This window comes from Canis lupus, chromosome 30 (genome assembly GCF_003254725.2).
Source record: "Canis lupus dingo isolate Sandy chromosome 30, ASM325472v2, whole genome shotgun sequence".
In the NCBI taxonomy this organism is placed as follows: domain Eukaryota; kingdom Metazoa; phylum Chordata; class Mammalia; order Carnivora; family Canidae; genus Canis; species Canis lupus.
The window spans coordinates 28,473,094-28,493,253 of record NC_064272.1 but is presented as its reverse complement, the minus strand read 5'-3'; the positions used below and the strand labels follow the sequence as shown (position 1 = coordinate 28,493,253).

The window sequence follows — 20,160 nt, the reverse complement described above, 5'->3', positions numbered from 1 at the left end:
TGTGGGAAAGGAGAAAGATTATATAGAATGAAGAACTGTCAAGCATTTAAATATAAATTTATTATAAAGCTTTTACATACTAAAATATACTGAATAATTAAAAACTACCATAGGACTTTATCACAGAATGATATAAAATGCCATTACTTTTATTTGGGTAGGAGGTATTATTGTTACTAATACAAAAAGTAAATCTTTATGTATAATTCAGGATGGGATCAGAGCAGCTAAAAGAAATATTCAGATTGAAATCCAGGTGGCCGTGCATAAAATTTATCAACAATTGTCTGCTACCCTAGAGAGAGCTCTGCAAGCAAACAAGCATCACATTGGTGAGTAACTGCCTTCACAAATATAAGTTACATTTTATGCTAGATACTTAAGGTGTTCTACATTTTGTTTTAACATTAGTAGGTCAATTTACGGTAGAGAATAAATATTTGAAAATGTAATAGTGTTCTACATTACTATTTATATTTTGGAATATGATTTATTTTAGTAAATGCTTTGTTTACTTCAAAAAAGATTCTCAGTTGTCTTTCTTTTTTCTTTCTTTTGTAGAAGCCCAGCAACGTCTCCTTTTGGTTACAGTTTTTGCTCTGAGTGTTCACTATCAACCAGTGGATGTTTCTTTAGCAATTTCCACTGGGCTACTAAATGTATTGTCACAGTTGTGTGGCACAGACACCATGCTAGGACAGCCTCTGCAGTTGTTGCCAAAGACTGGTGTTTCCCAACTTAGCACAGCTTTAAAAGTGGCTAGTACAAGATTGCTCCAGATCCTAGCCATCACTACAGGGTGAGCATTATAGATGTCTCGGTGGAACTATGGTGGGACTTGGTCTTTTCACATTTTAGTAATTTCCATTTCCCCCTAGTCTCCTTAATATATTTAAGCACAATTGCCCGGCTGTGTTATTACCACTGATTTTTTCCTGTTACTTCATGTAGGACATATGCTGATAAATTGAGCCCCAAAGTAGTTCAGTCCTTGTTGGATCTACTCTGTAGTCAGTTGAAGAATTTGTTGTCCCAAGCTGGTGTACTACTTATGGCCTCTTTTGGAGAAGGGGAAGGAGAAGAGGGTGAAGAAGAAGAGAAAAAAGTTGACTCCAGTGGAGAAACTGAGAAGAAAGATTTCAGAGGTAGCATAAACCCTTTTCTGTGTCATTGTTCACAAGCGTTTAAAGAGTCCTTGTGTGAATATCATTAGAATGTAGACTTCTTTTTGTTGTGAGGCATGAAGGAATTTTTTTGAAAGAAATTTTATGTGTTCATTTATAAACCCCTTTTCTCTCTAAATATGTATGATTTAGCTGAGCTTCTGAGTGAAACTTCTATTCCTAGAGTATGTTAGCCCTGAGGCAGTGACCATACTGCTCCCTCTCTAGGTTCAGCTTCTCCTTGGGTGTCCTGGCTCTAGAGAATCTACAGGTTCTAGGTGACTGATTCTCCCAGGTTATGTTTCCTAAGCATTTGATCTTGACTGCCCATCTTTAACTATAGTCTTTGCTTAAGTGCCCCTCTAGGACCAAGGGTTTTCATATTTGGGAACAAGGTTAGAATTGTAATAGCCAAACTTCTTGCTAGGCTGTTATGTTTCCTATCACCTTGCTGTATACTTCATTGCTATAATATGACCATCTGCTTATAGCTTTAAAAAACTATAGTGAATATTGTGTTTTGGTAGACTTTAAACCCTTAACAGCAAAAATACTACCTTTGTCTGCTATATGATTAAGGAATAAAGATTTAAAAATAGTCATTTATTTAAAAGATTTTTGCAAAACTACAATGTCTTATTACCATAATAAACTCTGGGAGCCACTAAAATCCTCTCTGGACCAGATAGCTAGCTAGCTAGCCAGATAAATGAATGATAGAGAGAGGGCAAGTTACTTAACTATTCTGTGCCCCCAATTCCCTCATCTATAAAATAAGTATAATAGAGCCAACCTCCCAAGAGTGTTTGACGATTAATTAAATACACGTAAAGCACTTAGAGCAGTGTCTGGCACATAGTAAGAGCTATGAGTGTGGATGTCAGTATTGGAATATTACAATAATATTAAAATTAGATAAAGTAATATTTAAATAATATTGTATAGATATGCAAGTGAATAGAGGAAATACCCTGTGGATACAAAAATGATAAAATATTGTCTCTACTCTCAGGAACCTTCTAGGGTAATGAGAGAGGCAGACATGCCAACAAATAATAACAGTGTAATACAAGAAGCTCAGAAGAAATAGCTGAATCTTTTAAGTTAGCATCTAGGAGGATGTATAAGTCTGATTAAGTACCAGCTTTTGATTTCAGAAGCTGAACCTGTGGCAAATTTCTTCTCCCTGTTCATATAGAGAGTGTGGTACTTACACAAAGAGCGTGGGCAGACTCACAAGGCATGGTAAAATAAACACAAGCGTTTAATGCCACCTCCTATTTTCCCGAGTTCCAGTGAGGAATATAAGGTGGTTAAGGTAATAGTTTCTCACCATTTTGTACTTAATACAGCACATGGTAGACAGTAGAGAAGACACAATAGAGTTACTTCTCAATCTATAGGTCCCCAGGAAAACTGGGCCTTTCCATATCCAGTAAAGAAAGGAACAGTTTGAGGGGCCTGGGTGGCTCAGTCAGTTAAGTGTCTGCCTTTGGCTCAGGTCATGATCCCAGGGTACTGGGATTGACTCCCATGTCTGTCTCCCTGCTCAAGGAGGAGTATGCTCCTCTCTTTCCCTCTTCCTCTCCCTTGGCTTGTCCTCTCTCTCACTCATACTCTCTTTCTCAAGTAAATAAAATCTTAAAGAAAAGGAAGGAGGGAGGGAGAGAAGGAGGGAGGAGGAAGGAAGGAAAGAAGGAAAAAGAAAAGGAAGAAAAAGAAAGAGGCAGTTCTTCCATGAATGAATCTTGGCAGGTATAACAGCAGACTGAATCCATATCCTATTCCTCTCAGGTCATCTTAGAGAGAATGCCATTGTAATCTTTGTTCATGAGGATGGCTGGGAGTGAGGCTGATTCTCGTCAGCAGTGGCCAGTTATTAATAACCCCACAAACCCTCTAAAATACTTAACTGAAAGTAAAGTGTACCTTTCACTTCAAACATGCTATTGCTACTGAAACCATCTGAATTACCAAGATATATCAACCAGCTTTATATATTTAAGGTCTCCAAATTTCAGTTAGTTTAATAATTTAGTATCTTGTTAGAGATACTTGTTGGGAATAAGGATAGAGAGTAGAATGGAGGCCTCATACAAGAGATTTTCCCAAGGAACTCCACCCAGAGAGAAGGCCTCATAGAAGAGAGGTAGCTTTTGAACTGGATTTTGAAGGATTGTATACAAACAAGGTTGGAATGATATGCGGGTATCCAGGGCAGAATAATAATTCTATATTCTTTAAACTGATATAAAAATATTTGCTCATTAGCATTTAAGTAAAGAAGAGTTAGAGTACCATGTAGAGGAAACATAGCAAAGGAGTACAATTGTCCCTAATTATTGCCAGTGTTCTAATTCTGTCATAGACATGCACACTCATCTCAGCAGAACAGAAGTCCTCCAGTTAAGATGAGATGTCTTTGAAGATAGATTCCTGGCCATCTAAGTGTGGCCCGTGGTGCTGAGGTCTCCTCTTAGTGACTTGTCTTTGTATTCCTTAATTTGACATGCCAGGATCTCCCTGAAAGGAGTGCTACGTATTCCTGCTTCCAAATTGTTATGATTTTATATGTTTTAGTGCCCCTAGAGACTGACATTCTGGGCAACTGCCTCATTGGCATCCTTCTTCCCCTTGACTCTGAGTAGGACTTTGCCAAGCTGACATGGTATGAAAGGTGTTAGATGTTGGTAGAACATGGTGTATTATAGGAAGAGCAGATAGTTCTCTGGCCTCAAAATGCGCAGGGTGGAGAGGAGACTATGAGGGGTGACAAGAGAGAGTCTGGTATTGATGCTGGTGAAAGAACTGGAAAGATTGGTCAGGGCAGGTTTGTATGAAAGATCTTTACACATCGAGCTGGTGCTCAGGCAGATCAGACTCAGGCCTAGAAATTTGTTTCTTTGTAGAACCTGAAAACACAAAGTTTTTTAAAGGTGTGATTCTTAATCTGATTGGGCTGGGGGAGACCATGGGCTTTTTGAAAATGTGATCCAGGTTGTGAACTCTTACTAATCAAATACACAATTTTCATAGAATTTTAGGGTGTTTGCAGACAATTTCCTTCAATTCTACTGTAGAACTTGAGACTTGGATAGAGAACTGTTGCTTTTCATAATAGCAGTAAAAAAAAAAATGCACAAAACCAAATATACGTACTTTATTCTAGCAACCTTACTATTACTGTATACAAATGTTAAAAATGTTTTTTTTTTTTTCAAGTTTGGCATTATTTTCTGACCTTTCCCCATTCTGTTCTTTAAATTTAAAAAATTCAACAGCTAATTGACAACTTAAATTTTGAATTAAGTTTGAGTTTTCTGCAATCTAAATGCAAGTTATTTAATATAAGACATTTTCCTGTTGATTTTTGGTTGTAATTTAAACTTGTCTCTTCACTCTTTAGCTGCTCTTAGGAAACAACATGCAGCCGAACTGCATCTGGGGGATTTTTTAGTTTTTCTTCGCAGAGTTGTATCTTCAAAAGCAATTCAATCAAAGATGGCTTCCCCCAAATGGACAGAAGTGCTTCTAAATATAGCATCTCAGAAGTGTTCTTCAGGTATATGACTTTTGCCTTGTTTTAGAGTATTTTTATACATCACATGTATTTTATTCATATAATGTTGGACTTGAATAACATTGGATATTGGACCTTGATTTCAAGACTTTTATTTTCTGAATGCTTGATAAAAAAAAATCTAATTTCAGAGGTAAAAATTAGTAAGCATTAGTAGGAAATAGCATGGGACTAGATTATGGTTTTAATCTAAAGAATTTGACGCTATTTGTTTGGATTACTATAATAAAAATAAGCAGAGAACATTCTGTTTAATATGATAATTTGGTGCAAGTTTTGACATCACTTCTTGGATTATCAAAATGCAGATCTGATTTGTCCATTCTCTGTCATCATAATATGATTTCTGTTGTCTTGATTGTAACTTCTGATTGTGTGCTAGCTGTGAGCGTTCTGTGTAGTAAGCTTAACTCCCAGATCTAGCCTAAAAGTCTGGTCTTTTTGCATAGAGTCTGTCAATCCTTTCCTAGTCTTTGTTTAAATTATGGTAAAATGTACATAAAATTTACAGTTACATAAAATATAAGAAAATTTACAGTTTTAATTATTTAAGTGTAAATAGTGACAGTACATTCATAGTGTTGTTCAGCCATCCCTACTCTCCATTTCCGGAACTTTTTATCATCCCTAGTCTTTTTAAAATATGCTAAAACATCATTTAACTTTCCATGATACATGTTATTTTATGTGTATATATTCTCAATACACTTTGCTAGTTTTTCTTAACTAGTAACTTGTAACAGCTTTTTTTCTCATTTAATAAGATGAAGCCTATATTAAAGTCTTAGCATAAAAAAATCAGATATTCATTTACTTTTAACTGATTTTGTAGTGGTAGGTAGTAAGGTATTAAAAAAAAAGAGCATCATTATTCTGCCTCTACCTTTGCTTACTTTAGAAAAGTACAAACTGTTAACTTCCCGTTAATCCTAACAATCCCTGGGAGGCAGTCAGTGCATGGATGGAGAAAAAGCCATGAAAAAGTATAATAAGCCTGAGCTTTAGAGATTAGCAGACCTATTTAAAATTCTACCTTTGCTGAGCTATGGTCACCTTACTTCACTTCTCTTAGCCTTGATTATCTCATCAGTAAAATAGGGATATGATGTAGGGTTTGTGAAGATCAAAAAGTTAATGTGTATGAAGTGCATAGCATAGTCTTTGGCACAGTAGTTATTATAGTGCTAGTCTCTTTATACATACATAAAAATTGGCCTCCTCTATGCGTGCTCTCTCTCTCTCTCACTCTATTTCTTGAAAATAAATAGATAGATATTAAAAAAAAAATAAAGGGGCACTTGGGTGGTGCTGTTGCTGGTTAAGTGTCCAGCTCTTGGTTTTGGTTCAGGTTGTGATCTCAGGATCATGAGATTGAGCCCCTCTTTGGGCTCTGCACTCAGCAGAGGATCTACTTAAGATTGTCTCTTTCCTTCTCTCTCTCTGCCTCTCCCCCTGCTCTCTTTCTTTCTCTCTCTAATAAATAAATCTTATGTATATACATAAAAACTGAGAAATCAACATGAATATTTATGTACATTAGTGGGTATAGAATGAGTCCAGAATTCTTGTGATAATTGTGTAGTCCATTCCACCCATAAATGCTTAGGAGCCTCAGATATTTTTATTCGAGGAGTTCATTTACGCTTTGAATGTAAGTTACACTGATAATAAGAAAATGTCTTTTCTCCCCTCCAGGTATTCCTCTAGTTGGTAACCTAAGAACAAGGCTCCTTGCACTTCATGTCCTTGAAGCTGTGCTACCAGCTTGTGAATCTGGAGTAGAAGATGATCAAATGGCTCAGGTTTCTATTTTTTAAAGTTATTAGAAGATATTTTTTAAGGCTGCCTGGGTGGCTCAGTGGTTGAGCATCTGCCTTTGGCTCAGGTCGTGATCCTGGGATCCTGGGTTCAAGTCCTGAATCAGGTTCCCTGCAGGAGAGCCTGTTTCTCCCTCTGCCTATGTCTCTGCCTCTCTCTCTCTCTCTGTGTGTGTGTCTCTCATGAATAAATAAATAAAATCTTTAAAAAAAAAAAAGAAATTTTCACATCTGTAACATAATTTACCCAAAATCTAAATTATAGTCTCTTCAGTTGTAAATGTGTTATTTATCAGTAGCAAAACTTCTGCTTCTGATATTGTTTTATTATTTCATTTCCAAGCAAGGAGAAGGAGAAATTAAGTTATGGGTGTGTGGAGTTAGGGGGATAATGAATACTTGGAAGGTCAGAAGGAAAGGAAAATCTGTGGAATTTCTTACCCTAGTTGGGCCTCTAGAAGAGCAGTGTATGAGGTTGCACGGCCTCTTTAGAGGTCTGTTTAGTGAGGAAACATGAGAGCAATGGAACCCATTAGAAAGTGGGTTAATGATCCTTCTAAAACAGGACATTTAACTTACAACCACCCAGAGTAGCTGTTGGACATTCATATAATCAAATTTTACATTTGACTTAATAGTACAATTACGTGACTTACTTTTTCTAAAATTACCTTTTACAAATTTTATCATTCTTTTTCCTTCAATAAATAGGTTGTTGAACGCCTCTTTTCCCTTCTGTCGGACTGTATGTGGGAAACACCTATTGCTCAGGCCAAACATGCTATTCAGATAAAGGAAAAAGAACAAGAAATAAAGTCACAGGTAAGCAATTCTTCTACAAAACAGTATTTTTAGATAGCACAGGTGACTATCCAGTCTCCTGTCTCTGGACTACTTCTCCTATGAGGGACTTTGTTCTATCAGTTATTGTATATTCTCTTTGCACTTTCTCCTCCACTGGTTCCTTCTTCTCAGCTTATAAACATTTCTCATCCCCACCTTCCCCAAACCGCCTTTTTTATTCCAGAAGCCTCCCATGTCTTTTCACTTGTCCTTCATTGCTAAGCTTCTCAGAAGAGTAATTTTATGCATGTTGTAGCCACTCCTTAGTTCTCATTATCTCTTTACCTCAATTATTGATCTTCCATCAAAGCACCAAAATTAAATGACAAAAGTGCTAAGTGCTAAATACAGGATGCCCTTTTTTTGTCTACATCTTACTTGATCTCAGGAAACTCTAGCCTTCTGTTTTCAAAACACTACCTTCTCCTACGCCTCCATTCCTCTGCCAATCCTTGGTTCCCTCCAGAGGTATCTCTTCTTTGGTGACATGATTTCCTTCCCTGCATCCCAAACACTGCAGTCCCTCAGAGTTCCAGTCTTAGCTTTTCCAGCAGTCTTGGATAAACTTGGGACCATTTTCATTCATCTAAATGCAGTGCCTTCCAAACTTAAATGCCAGCCCAGGTATCTCTCCATCAAGGTTTTTTACTTTTCTCTCTGTCCCATTTTTTTAATTGGTAATACTACCATTCACATAACGTTCCAAACCTGTATTGGGAATTTTGACTCCCCTAATGCCTCCCCATCCGTGTAGCCTCTACGCCTCATTGATTTTACTTCTTAAACAGCTCTTAAATCCATTCATGTTGCTCCCTTGATCTTTCTCTTGGTTTTCATGAGTCCACAATTTTTCTTTTTTCTTTTTTCTGATTTTCCTTCTATTTCAGTACAATGGCCTTTACTCATTCTCTTTTATTAGTTCTTCCTCATCTGTTTAAGTATTGGAGTATCCCAAATCTTGGTCCCAGGACCCCTTCTTTTTCAGCCATCACTGCATTCCCTTTCCTGCACCCAACAAAGCCTTATTCAGACTCATATGCCATTGCTTCCCAAATTTTTAGTTCCATTTCTAACATTTTCCCTGAATTCTGGGCTTAATACCTACCTTCTGCTTGCCTTATCACATGTCTAGTGGGCATCTCATATTTAATAGCATTTTTAGTTCTGTCAGATCCTGTTCCTTCCCCAGCTTTCCCATCTTTCTGGTTAGAGACTTAGCTGAAAAGCCTGGGAATCACCCTTGATTCTCCTCTTTCTGTCACTACTCCCCCTCCCCCATTTTCTCTATCTGTATAATCTCCAAGTCCTGTTGTTTCCTCTATAAAATAGAACTTGAATTTGCCCATTTCCTCATTTCCTCTACCATCACTCTGTTCCAAGCCACTTTATCTCTGGCTTGAACTAGTCAGTAGTCTCCTAAATGGTCTTTCTGAACTTGAATTTGCTCATCTCCTCATTTCCTCTACCATCACCCTGTTCCAAGCCACTATTATCTCTGGCTTGAACTAGTCAGTAGTCTTCCTAAATGGTCTTTCTGTTTTCATTGTTAATTCCCTCTAGTCTGTTCTCTGCATGGGATTCAGAGTGATCTTTTAAATTATAAATCATACCATGTTGTCCCGTGCTTAAAACCCTCCAATGGTTTCTTATCATTTTTGTGATAAATTCTAGAACTACTTGTTCTTTCCCCTTTGCTCACTACGCTTAGAACAACTTGTCTTCTTCCTGTTTCTTGAATTACACTGAGCTTGTTCCTTCTTTCATGCTTTGCATTGGCTATTCTTTCTACCTAGAAGACTTCCTTCAGATAGGTTTTTTCAGACATCAACTTCTTAACTGTTCAGATCTCAACTTAATTATCACTTCTTCAGAATGCCCTTTCCTGATCCTCAATCTACAGTTAGTTGTCACAAACTCTGTTACATCATTTGCTTTAATTTCAACATAGCACATACCTGATATTTTTTTTATGTATCTTCTGTCTCTACCTTCTAAAATATTAAGTTCTAAGTTCTACATGTATGTGTGTGTGTGTGTGTGTGTGTATAGATATATATATAGAACAATTCTATGAGAGCAGAGACCTTATCTAATACACTGCTGAATATATATAGCTGCCTGGCACATAGTAGATGCTTAATACTCATTGAATGAATTGATAAATTTAAGTCCTCACTGGTTTTTACCCAAAATCTTGTAGTAATCTTCCGATTGATCTCTCTGCCTTCATCCTACATACCCCTAGTAAAACAATGTTTATAAAACACAGATCTGGTTAGAGAAAACCTTTATATAAATTTGTATAGGCACTTCCTGTTGTCTATGGAGTAAAGTTCAGACTTTAAATGGCATTCAGAGCTTTCCATGATTTTGTTCCTTTTTCTCTTTCTAGCCTCCTTTTCTGTCAGTCACATCATCCAAACATTCCACACTACTTGCAGTTTTTATAAATCACCGAACTATGCTGTACCTCCATGCTTTGGCACAATGTTTTACATACTGCCCTAAGTGCCTTTTTCTTCTTTGACCAGCTGCTGGATGCTTTCTCATTATTTAGGACTCAGCTCAGAAGTCATCTTCTTTTGAATACTTTCCTTATCTTTCCCAAGCATGTTTAGACACCTTTTTGTTTCTGATATATTAGTCATGTAACTTCTGTTATTCTTTCACAGTACTTGTGTTATGTCTCTGCCCCTAATTGGACTGTACACTTTATGCAGAGACCATGCTGTATTTATCATTGTGTTCCCATTGCCTGCACAGTACCTGGTACATAGTAGATATTTAATAAATATTTGTGGACTCAAACCAAGGAGTCTTAAGATATATGTTAACTGAGATCTGGATTATCCCAAAGTACTGACCCAGTTTCCTTTTTGGTAGAAGCAGGGAGAGTTGGAGGAAGAAGATGAGAATCTTCCTATACAAGAAGTATCATTTGACCCAGAGAAAGCTCAGTGTTGCCTAGTGGAGAATGGACAGATTTTAACTCATGGCAGTGGAGGAAAAGGATATGGATTGGCATCAACTGGAGTAACTTCTGGATGCTATCAGTGGAAGGTATGTAGAATTCCAAGTAGTTTTTTTAGCATTTTGTCTTTTAGTCCTTTTCCCCCCAGGTTCTTATAAAAAAATATATCAAAGACTTTTTGAAAATCATAGGTAGGGGCCCTTGGTTATCTCAGTCAGTAGAGCATATGACTTTTTTTTTTAAGATTTTATTTATTTATTCATGAGAGACACACAGAGAGAGAGAGGCAGAGACACAGGCAGAGGGAGAAGCAGGCTCCATGCAGGAAGCCCAATGTGGGACTTGATCCTGGTACTCTGCGATCACTCCCTGAGCCAAAGGCAGATGCTCAACTGCTGAGCCACCCAGGCGTCCCAGAGCATAGGACTCTTGATCTCAGGGTCATGAGTTCAGTCCCCATATTGGGCATGGAGATTACTTTAAAAAAAAAAATTGTATGTAAATATTTTATCACTATGTAAGATGTTAATATAAATGGAAACTGAACGAAGGTATACAAGAACTCTATTATTTTGTAACTCCTATAAATTCTTCTCAGGTTATCTCAGAGTTTTTTTTTAAATGAACAGTAAAAAAATTATGATGATGTCTCTTATGAGGAGTCACACAGATCTTACCCAGCCATGAAAATACAGTAATTTCTGTGATGTTTCTGTTTGGGAAAGCCCATTGGAGACTCAGTGCCCAAGATTTTTATTGGGTGCTGGTCACATACCCTCTGCCATATACTAAAATTTTAGATTCCCAGAGGCAAAGCAGGTGTTTATGCTAAATGATATTGCTATACAAAAGAGTCTAGACACAATGAGCCAGCCTATAATTATCCTTTATCAGTTAGGATAAAGTTTTTATCAGTGGAGGGAACTATTTACCAGTCTAGTTCCAAATCTTAGCCAGGGGTCAGCAATGGAAGCAGGACTTTCTAAGGATGGCAGTCTCTGTTATTTTAACTCCTCTTTTTTTGGCAGAGTCTACCCTGCTGCTCTTGGCCACAGTATTTTTACAGTAATAATATTATCAGTAGGACCATAAGCAGCGGGGTGAGAACAGCCTGTATTATTGACTTCACTTATGCTTCCTAGGGGATCCTAGACTTAGCTAGTTAAAACAAATCCCATTAATGTAAAGGTCTGTCATAAAAAGCCATGTGGATTTATCCTTAAGTTTTTTTTTTTTTAATTTTTTTTAAATTTTTTTTATTTATTTATGATAGTCACACAGAGAGAGAGAGAGGCAGAGACATAGGCAGAGGGAGAAGCAGGCTCCATGCACCGGGAGCCCGATGTGGGATTCAATCCCGGGTCTCCAGGATCGCGCCCCGGGCCAAAGGCAGGCGCCAAACCGCTGCACCACCCAGGGATCCCTGTCCTTAAGTTTTTATATTAACTGGCTTAGACATCAGTTCAGCACAACACAACTCTGGCCAGTCCAGGGCTCAGGTAGTGTTCATGATAGGGTGCACACACAGAAAAATACAATTCTAGAAGGCGTATGTGCTATACCTGGAAACAAAGAGTTTGTAATTCTTAGGATACCCCTAATCAGGATGTATAGTAGTTAAACAGGACAAGTTAACAGGGCTCCAAAGTGACCTTCCACCAAGGGTACCTCCTATCCTCTGTTCCCAGTATAGTTGGAATAATTTAGAATCAGTGGGACTGCATAAAAGCAGTTAAATGGTTTTACTTGTCTATGATACTAGTTTATCTGCCTCAAGAGCATAATGACATCTAGAGGTGTGCTATGGAATGTGCAGGTGCTAGGGCCACTCCCTATTTCTGATAATCTATCAATTGTGAGAGGAGGCTCAGCATTCAGGTTGAATTTGAAGTACTCACAGCAGCCTTCAAGGCAAAGTGAAATTTTTTCCCCTGAGAGAAAGAGTTCTGAAAAACAAAGATCATTAATGCTCTCCCCACTCCTCACACTTCCCAAGGGTCTGGGATCTTTGGATTTTTTTCTCCCTTATTCTAAAATCATTATGTCCCCTTTGGTAATTAAAACTTCAGATTTTTTCTGGTCATTTTTTAACCTTCATTTAGACCTTTTGTCCAGAGGGGTTGGGTACAAGGACAAAAGAATTTTCACAGGAAAACATTTTCATACAACTTAACTAGAACAGTTAGTCAGGTAATTGGTTAGGATAAAATCCCAGTTAAAAATTTTTTTTTTAAAAATAGGTTTTAAAACCTCTTAACTGTTTTATCCTAATCATTTATCCAGTGGGCATCCTAGAAAAGATCAATCTCTTTCTAGAAGAACTTCTTTTAATAAAAAGCCTTACTAAGATGTATGTATCAGAAGAAAGATGAATAGAATCAGTCTGTTGCAAACTGCAAGTAATCCAAAAAGCTGAACATATTAAGTCAACAGCAGTGGGATGTCCCCAAGAAGAGGTTGAAAGTCCAGTTGATTAAGAATGGATGGCGAGGTCCTACTCCCTGTGATACACCTTCCTCCTACTACAGCTTTTAGCAGGAATCGCAAGTTAGGAGTTTAATCCATTTCTGTGTCAGAAATGTGGAGCCAATTAGCTCAAATTCAGATGGTTCCATCAAAGAATAAGCCCAGGGGCATCTGCAAGACCTGGATACTCCAGCCAGAATCTATGATGTTTTCATAGTTTGTGGCTCCATAGAGGAGTCCTAAATCTGTAACAGTCCCAGAATTTTAGTTTTGTTCTTTGGGCCGGTTCCTGCTTTTAAGGAACATGTTACATGAACACAGCTCATGTTTGTCGAAACAGTCCATGGCAGACAGTATCATGTTTTAGCTTAGAGTCAGGTCCAGACAATTAGAATCTATAAACTCAGGGGCACCTGGGTGGCTCAGTTAAGTGTCTGCCTCTGCTCAGGTCATGATCCCAGGGTCCTGGGAGGGAGCCCCACATCGGGCTTTCTGCTCAGCATGGAGCCTGCTTCTCCCCCACTTCTCTACCCACTTGTGCGCGCACTCTCTTCCCCCCCCAAATAAATTAATAAAATATTTTTTAAAAAATCTGTAAATTCAGGATTCTAAAAAGCTAATAACTTTTTTGGCAGCAGTTGAAGCCTAGAGGCTGTCAGACCAAAATGATGTGTTTCAGGTCCAAGTGACAAGCAAGGCTTTTCTAGGCTCTTTATGCCTTGTGTCAGTCCTTGAGTCCAAATTTAGCCAGTCAGAACTATGCACTTTAGGCTAGAAAATCATTAGCCTCTAGGATCAGACATCAGATTTTACTGATGAACTCAATTGCAAGTGAAGACTGCTTTCTAAAACTTTGAAAACATACCTGGGTATCTCTATCGGGAAATTATTACCCTTCATATGTTGTCTCCCTTTTTCCAGAGGCTCCAATAAGCAAAAATCATAGCAAAAAATCATCAGTTATAGAAACTACACTTCCAATATTTTTGGTCTAACTCAGAACTCACCTTTAGGGAAATTTGAACTCTTTGCTCTCCTACCCAGAGGAGAAACAATTGCAAATTGATTTTTATTCTTTGGCCCAAACAAAGCCCATTTATAGGGATGTTCGGGGTCCTTTGTCTTTCCACCCACAAGAGAAAAATTTGTGAAAATTTTACCGTTTTTTTTTTTTTTTTCTCTCACTTCGATTAACAAAGCCAAAAGCAGTCATGGGACGAGTGAGCTAACTCTTCTGTGGTTGAATCTATTATTTTGAGTTCCATAGGTAACTTTCATCTCTCCCAACAGATAGCAGTTCACTTGCCATTTCATAATACATGTAACTCCATAGCTACCAGACACCAAAGTTTTGTCTTTTCCCACTTCTCTCTCTCCCTTTTCTTTAAATAACACTGTAACTATATTTTAATGAGTCAGTACTAATGAATATTCTTGTTGCCATCACCGTGTTGAGGGTTCCCAAGATTACTCCTATATTGAAAGATTTAGTAGAACAACTCATAGGATGTAGTATATAGTTGTACTTATGACTAAGATTTTATTGTGACCATCCAGGAAGGACTTAAAGCTGCATAAGAGGGGAAAAGACCAGGTGGAATCTGAAGGAATCCATATACATGCTTCTTTATGTTTTCTCCCTCTCATGAAGGCTCACATGGAACATATACTTTTCCCAGCAACAAAGTGAAGCAGCATGTGTGCAATGTGTTAGGGAAGCCCATTAGAGACTTAGCACCTAAGATTTTTACTGAAGGTTTGTCATGAGGGTATGCTCTGCCTCACATGTACCAGAATTCCAGACTCCCAAGAGGAAAGCAGGTACTCAGCATAAATCATATTGTTCAAACACTGTATACCTGGTAGCTATCCTTATCACTTAGGAAAAGTTTTGTATCCATGTAGGAAACTGTTTACATACTAGCCAAGGGCCAGTGTGTATTACAAGCAGGGCTTTTTAAAGATAGCAGTCTTAGGGCACCTGGGTGGCTCAGTCAGTTAAGAGTCCAACTCTTGATTTCAGCTCAGGTCATGATCTCGGGGTTGTGAGATCAAGCCCCATGTTGGGCTCCATGCTGGGTGTGGAGCCTGCTTAAGATTCTTTCTCATTTTTTCTCTACCTTTCCCTCTGCCCTCCCCATGCCCCTCTCCCTCTCAAAGAAAAAAACATGGATAGCAGTTTCAGGCCTGCTATATTAACTCTTTTCTGCACATAAATATACATAAAGGAGTAGTTAGAAAATTTGTGTGTAAAGAACTGAAGCTTTCCATTCATGATTATCTGGACTGGACATAATTTCTTCAGCTTTATAATTGAAATATAAGCTAAAATTGTTGAAGTAAGTACACAAAGGTTACTCTAAATATTCTACAGGTAAAGATTAAATTTGTTTTAAAATTGTTATAAAATGATGAAATTGTTTCTTTTGTATGTTATTTTCACTTAGGCTGAAAGTAAACTTAACCATATTCTCATAAATGCATCAGTGTTATTTATGAGCATAGTCCCAAGTGTTGCTTTATGCAGTTAATAGTGTATAAACTGGTTTTTGGATATTAGTGAACATTACCACTTTCATTTTAGTTTTACATTGTGAAGGAAAACAGAGGTAATGAAGGCACGTGTGTTGGAGTTTCTCGCTGGCCAGTACATGACTTTAACCACCGTACTACCTCGGACATGTGGCTCTACCGGGCCTACAGTGGTAACCTCTATCACAATGGAGAACAGACTCTGACGTTGTCCAGCTTTACTCAAGGAGATTTCATTACCTGTGTTCTAGACATGGAAGCCAGGACCATTTCCTTTGGGAAAAATGGAGAGGTACTGAAACTCATTCACAAGCATTGCATGTTTTCTTTTTGTTTATACTCAACTCAGTAATTTAAATGCCAGTTACTCAGTTTATAGATTATCCACTCTTCTCTCCTCTTCTCTCCTTTTTACTCTAATATCTTTTAGTTCTTTTAATATTTGCCAGCACCAATCAAATGACAGAAAGATGGTAAAATCCCAGTAACAGATGAACAAATCAGGATCATTTGTTATATGTGGAATTTTCTGGTTAGCAGTGTTATTTAAGGTTTGTTCTTGTAAATTGTGTTCTGTCTCATAAGAGCTTTGAATCTTAATGTGATTAGATATTATACATTTTAAAAACCTGTTTTGCTTTTTTTTATCATCTCCACCACTCTATAGGAACCCAAATTAGCTTTTGAAGATGTGGATGCAGCAGAGTTGTACCCATGCGTGATGTTCTATAGTAGCAACCCAGGGGAAAAGGTAATGAAACCTCAAACCTTTATACTTAAGTGTAAAGAATATTTGCCCTTTTTAAATTAATATTTGCTAGGATCTGATAGAGTTTATAAGTAGAATAAGCTATTTCTACCATTAAAGTATCTGCTTAGGTAATTTACTCTCCTAGAAAGTTAAATTACTTTTAGAAATTGCCTTTACTCTTCATTAAGGCACTATTTGATATTCTGGCAACTTGAATGTAATAATTCCTTTCAATTACAGGAATTATAGGAACTAGTTTAGGAGTAATCTGGTTCATTGGCAGTTGTGCATACATATAAGAGATCTAGAAATAATTTTAAACGTAATCAGATACTATTAGTTGAATAATGGAAGTTCCAGTTGTGATGGGGAACCCAAGGGTAATTCAGCTGAGGGAGTTTCTTACACATTATAAATAGGGTAAATTTGAACCCTAAACTTTCAGGAGGACAAAATTATAGAGATACCTCTCACTAAAAACTGTTTTTTTTAAAGAGTTTATTTATTTATTCATGAGAGACACAGAGAGAGAGGCAGAGACACAGGCCCAGAGAGAAGGAGGCTCCTCGCAGGGAACCTGATGTGGGACTTGATCCTGGGAATTTGGGATCACCCCCTGAGCCGAAGGCAGATGCTCAAGCGCTGAGCCACCCAGGTGTCCCTTTTTTGGTCCTCATCTAACACTCAGGCAGGGACAGGTTTCTTTGTGGTCTCCCTGTGCTGATGAGTGGAAATGTTTTCTACCATATCCTTTAATTTGAGGATCTAGTACAGCCTAGCTCAGGTCTCCAGAATTTCTAGTTATTTTGTAGTAGAAAGTTTTCATGCTGTCGTATTTCTATAATGGAAGTGCTGGACTTGATCAGTCCTAACCATGAAAGTTACCTTTTATTCTGTGCTTTTAAATATGTTTTTTAAAATTGCCAAGGTGGTATAATTTTAAGCTAGCAATTCATGAGAGAGGGAAACTGCCTCTTGAACAAGAGTCAGCAAAACTGGAGATGCAGTAGAGGCAATCCAGTCCTGTAGTCATCCCTTCCCCCAGTGATATTGTTGCAGCCCAAACTAGGCAGTATGTTCTACTTGGAATGGTGGCCTGTTGCTCCCCAAAATCTAAATCTTGAAGGAATTAATTCAACCGTAGATTATTTATCAACCAATTTGTTCTGCCCAGAAGCCTTTTCTGATAAGTTTCAATCACTGTTAAAAACCATATTAATGGTAATTAACATCTTTTTGAACATTTACTGATATCTTGCATTGTAGTAATAAGCACTTAATGTGCAAAGTCTCATTTAATTTTTAAAATAACTATAAGAGACAGATATTATTAGTGCAGCTTTTTTCAGATAAAAAAATCTGGGATCCCTGGGTGGCGCAGCGGTTTGGCGCCTGCCTTTGGCCCAGGGCACGATCCTGGAGACCCGGGATCAAATCCCACGTCGGGCTCCCGGTGCATGGAGCCTGCTTTTCCCTCTGCCTGTGTCTCTGCCTCTCTCTCTCTCTCCTCTCTCTCTGTGACTATCATAAATAAATAAAAATTTAAAAAAAAATCTGAAGCTATTTAGTGAAATTAAGTAATTTCCTAAGATTATGCAGAGTTAAAATTTGAACCCAAGTCTTGCTCTTCTTTTAACCTCAGTGTCTTATTTGAAATGTATGTAGATTGGAAATATCCCAATTCTCTATACTTACAATGTTATCTTTGTGCCCACTGAACAGTAAAGATAGTTTCAGGTCTTAAGGATGAGCATGAATAGATTCTCAACACATTTTTGGAGTAAATGAAGTCAATCACATATATCTTGGTCTATACCCATCTTTTGGGTAGCCATAAGAGCTCTGATACAGGCTGTGAGAAGGAAATTTAAATGACAGGGCCACTTGTTTCAGAGGATTATATTGCTACTAACCAAATAAATTTGTAATATTTGCTTACTCCTTAGCAGCAGCCAAGGTATAATATATATTGTATATATACGTATACATATACTATATATATATATATATACATATATAGTATATATATGGTATCATATATATTAGGAGACCAAACACTAGTTCAACATGGGATTACATGTGCTAGAATTTTTAGTGACTAATAGTTTAGGAGCACCATTAATATCACACATGTGCTGGCTTCTTTTTTCTTCTAGGTGAAAATTTGTGATATGCAAATGCGTGGCACACCACGAGACTTACTTCCAGGAGACCCTATTTGCAGTCCAGTAGCAGCAGTGCTGGCGGAGGCCACTATTCAGCTTATCCGTATCCTTCACCGAACAGACCGTTGGACTTACTGCATTAATAAAAAAATGATGGAAAGGCTGCATAAAATTAAGATATGTATTAAAGAGTCAGGTCAGAAGCTAAAGAAAAGCCGCTCGGTTCAAAGCCGAGAGGAAAATGAAATGAGAGAGGAGAAGGAGAGCAAAGAGGAAGAGAAAGGTAAACATAATAGACATGGCCTTGCTGACCTCTCAGAGCCGCAGCTGAGGACCCTTTGCATAGAGGTGTGGCCTGTGCTGGCAGTGATAGGAGGAGTTGATGCTGGTCTTAGAGTTGGAGGTCGGTGTGTTCACAAGCAAACTGGGCGCCATGCCACGCTGCTGGGAGTGGTCAAAGAGGGCAGCACGTCTGCTAAGGTCCAATGGGATGAAGCAGAAATTACCATCAGGTATGATCTGTTGAGTTACACTTTTAGCAAACGACTATTTAATGGTGAAATGGGCCATTGCCTATGGACAGTGAGTAACTATGTATTTTAGGTGAGCTGCCAGTTTTTAAAATAATTTTTTTTCATACAGCTGGATATGAGTACTGTCATTTCATAAGCTGGGTATGAGTACTGTCATTTCATAAAGGATTCTATCTTAAGCTCATGTTCCCTGGAATACTGATGGTTTATAAAATGTATGGGTTTTTGTTTTATTTTGTGAAGAAATGGTAAGCTCATTAATTTAGATTTAACTGGGATCTGTCTATTTTTCATTTGGCTGCTCGCTTTTTGATCATTTCCATTACATACTGGGATAGAGAAAAGCCAGCCAGCAGATTTGTCAATTACGTTTTGTGTAGGTGGGCTTTGAATGTAGGCAGGAACATTTGAGTGACTAAAATTAAGTTTTGGATTAACTGTGATGTTAAATACTCTTGCCCTTTTTTTAAGCACATATTTCAGTCCCTTCAGTGTGCAGTATTTTGAGTAGATAGGAAAATTATATTTATTTGACACAAACGGTATACTTGAAAGCATTTAGAAGTGTTTGCAATCACATAGGATTTGTGTGAGATAGAAACTTCATGTTTTAAAGGAAATACATCAAATGTCTTCACTGATAAGGAGATTCACTTACCTAATGATTCTACATAATTGCATCACTTGAAAATGTAGATTTATAAATGATAATATAAATCTTAGGCATTATACTGTCTAAAGTGCTTGCTCTATAGTGTTAATATGACATGGGACAATATCTAAAACAGTGGTTTTAAGTATTCTTTGGAGACAGTACTGTTTTAGAATCTAATAATAGCTGTGTAGCTTCTCTCAACTGAAGAATAACACTTGCATGTTTTTACACAATTTCAGGGATTAAAGCACTCTACATTCCCCCCACTCTACCAAGCTAAGAAACCAGTGAAAATTTTACAATGTTACATGAAAAGTATCTACCTTTTCTTTTATTCTTTGCCTTGTTTCAGAAAGGGTTTATGATGCCTTATTAAAATGTAACTATAATATAGTAAAATAAATAAAAATAAAGCAAATAAGAAAATGAAGAAAAGGGAAAATAGGATTAAGAAGGTTAAGCTAGAAGCAAGATTTAGTTTAATATGACAGATTTATGCTGCTAAATTTTATGTACTTGCTAAAGCTGTTAAAATTTTGTGTACTTAAAACATTTTTAAACTTCAGTAAATTCTTGCCAAATATTGGGAAATATGTGGTCATATTTTTACTTAAGCTACAAATTGGAAGCATTAATTAAAGACTACAAGGTATTTTTTAAAAACGAAAACAGTCTTAGAACCTC

At 37.4% G+C, this 20,160-nt stretch overlaps 1 protein-coding gene and 1 long non-coding RNA gene across 15 annotated transcripts in view; one reads left to right on the top strand and one right to left on the bottom strand.

Annotated features, from left to right (window-relative positions):
- Window positions 1-20,160, top strand: part of HERC1 (HECT and RLD domain containing E3 ubiquitin protein ligase family member 1) — a 183,827-nt gene that overhangs the window by 105,075 nt on the left and 58,592 nt on the right. For 8 of the 12 annotated variants that reach the window (XM_049104117.1, XM_049104128.1, XM_049104124.1 and 5 more), the window contains exons 28-37: window positions 212-332; window positions 562-799; window positions 952-1,145; window positions 4,570-4,725; window positions 6,439-6,545; window positions 7,272-7,382; window positions 10,287-10,463; window positions 15,425-15,664; window positions 16,040-16,123; window positions 18,280-18,800. In XM_049104117.1, coding sequence (XP_048960074.1) covers window positions 212-332; window positions 562-799; window positions 952-1,145; window positions 4,570-4,725; window positions 6,439-6,545; window positions 7,272-7,382; window positions 10,287-10,463; window positions 15,425-15,664; window positions 16,040-16,123; window positions 18,280-18,800 — 1,949 coding nt within the window. The remainder of the gene's footprint in view (window positions 1-211; window positions 333-561; window positions 800-951; window positions 1,146-4,569; window positions 4,726-6,438; window positions 6,546-7,271; window positions 7,383-10,286; window positions 10,464-15,424; window positions 15,665-16,039; window positions 16,124-18,279; window positions 18,801-20,160) is intronic. The other 4 variants (XM_049104126.1, XM_049104125.1, XM_049104118.1 and 1 more) reach the window with 2 other exon arrangements.
- Window positions 1-20,160, bottom strand: part of LOC112675791 (uncharacterized) — a 39,228-nt gene that overhangs the window by 18,508 nt on the left and 560 nt on the right. For 2 of the 3 annotated variants that reach the window (XR_003146061.3, XR_003146062.3), the window contains exons 2-4: window positions 18,601-18,763; window positions 18,326-18,422; window positions 7,232-7,341 (exon numbers count right to left, since the gene is read on the bottom strand). This is a non-coding gene — a long non-coding RNA (uncharacterized LOC112675791). The remainder of the gene's footprint in view (window positions 1-7,231; window positions 7,342-18,325; window positions 18,423-18,600; window positions 18,764-20,160) is intronic. The other variant, XR_004810669.2, reaches the window with a different exon arrangement.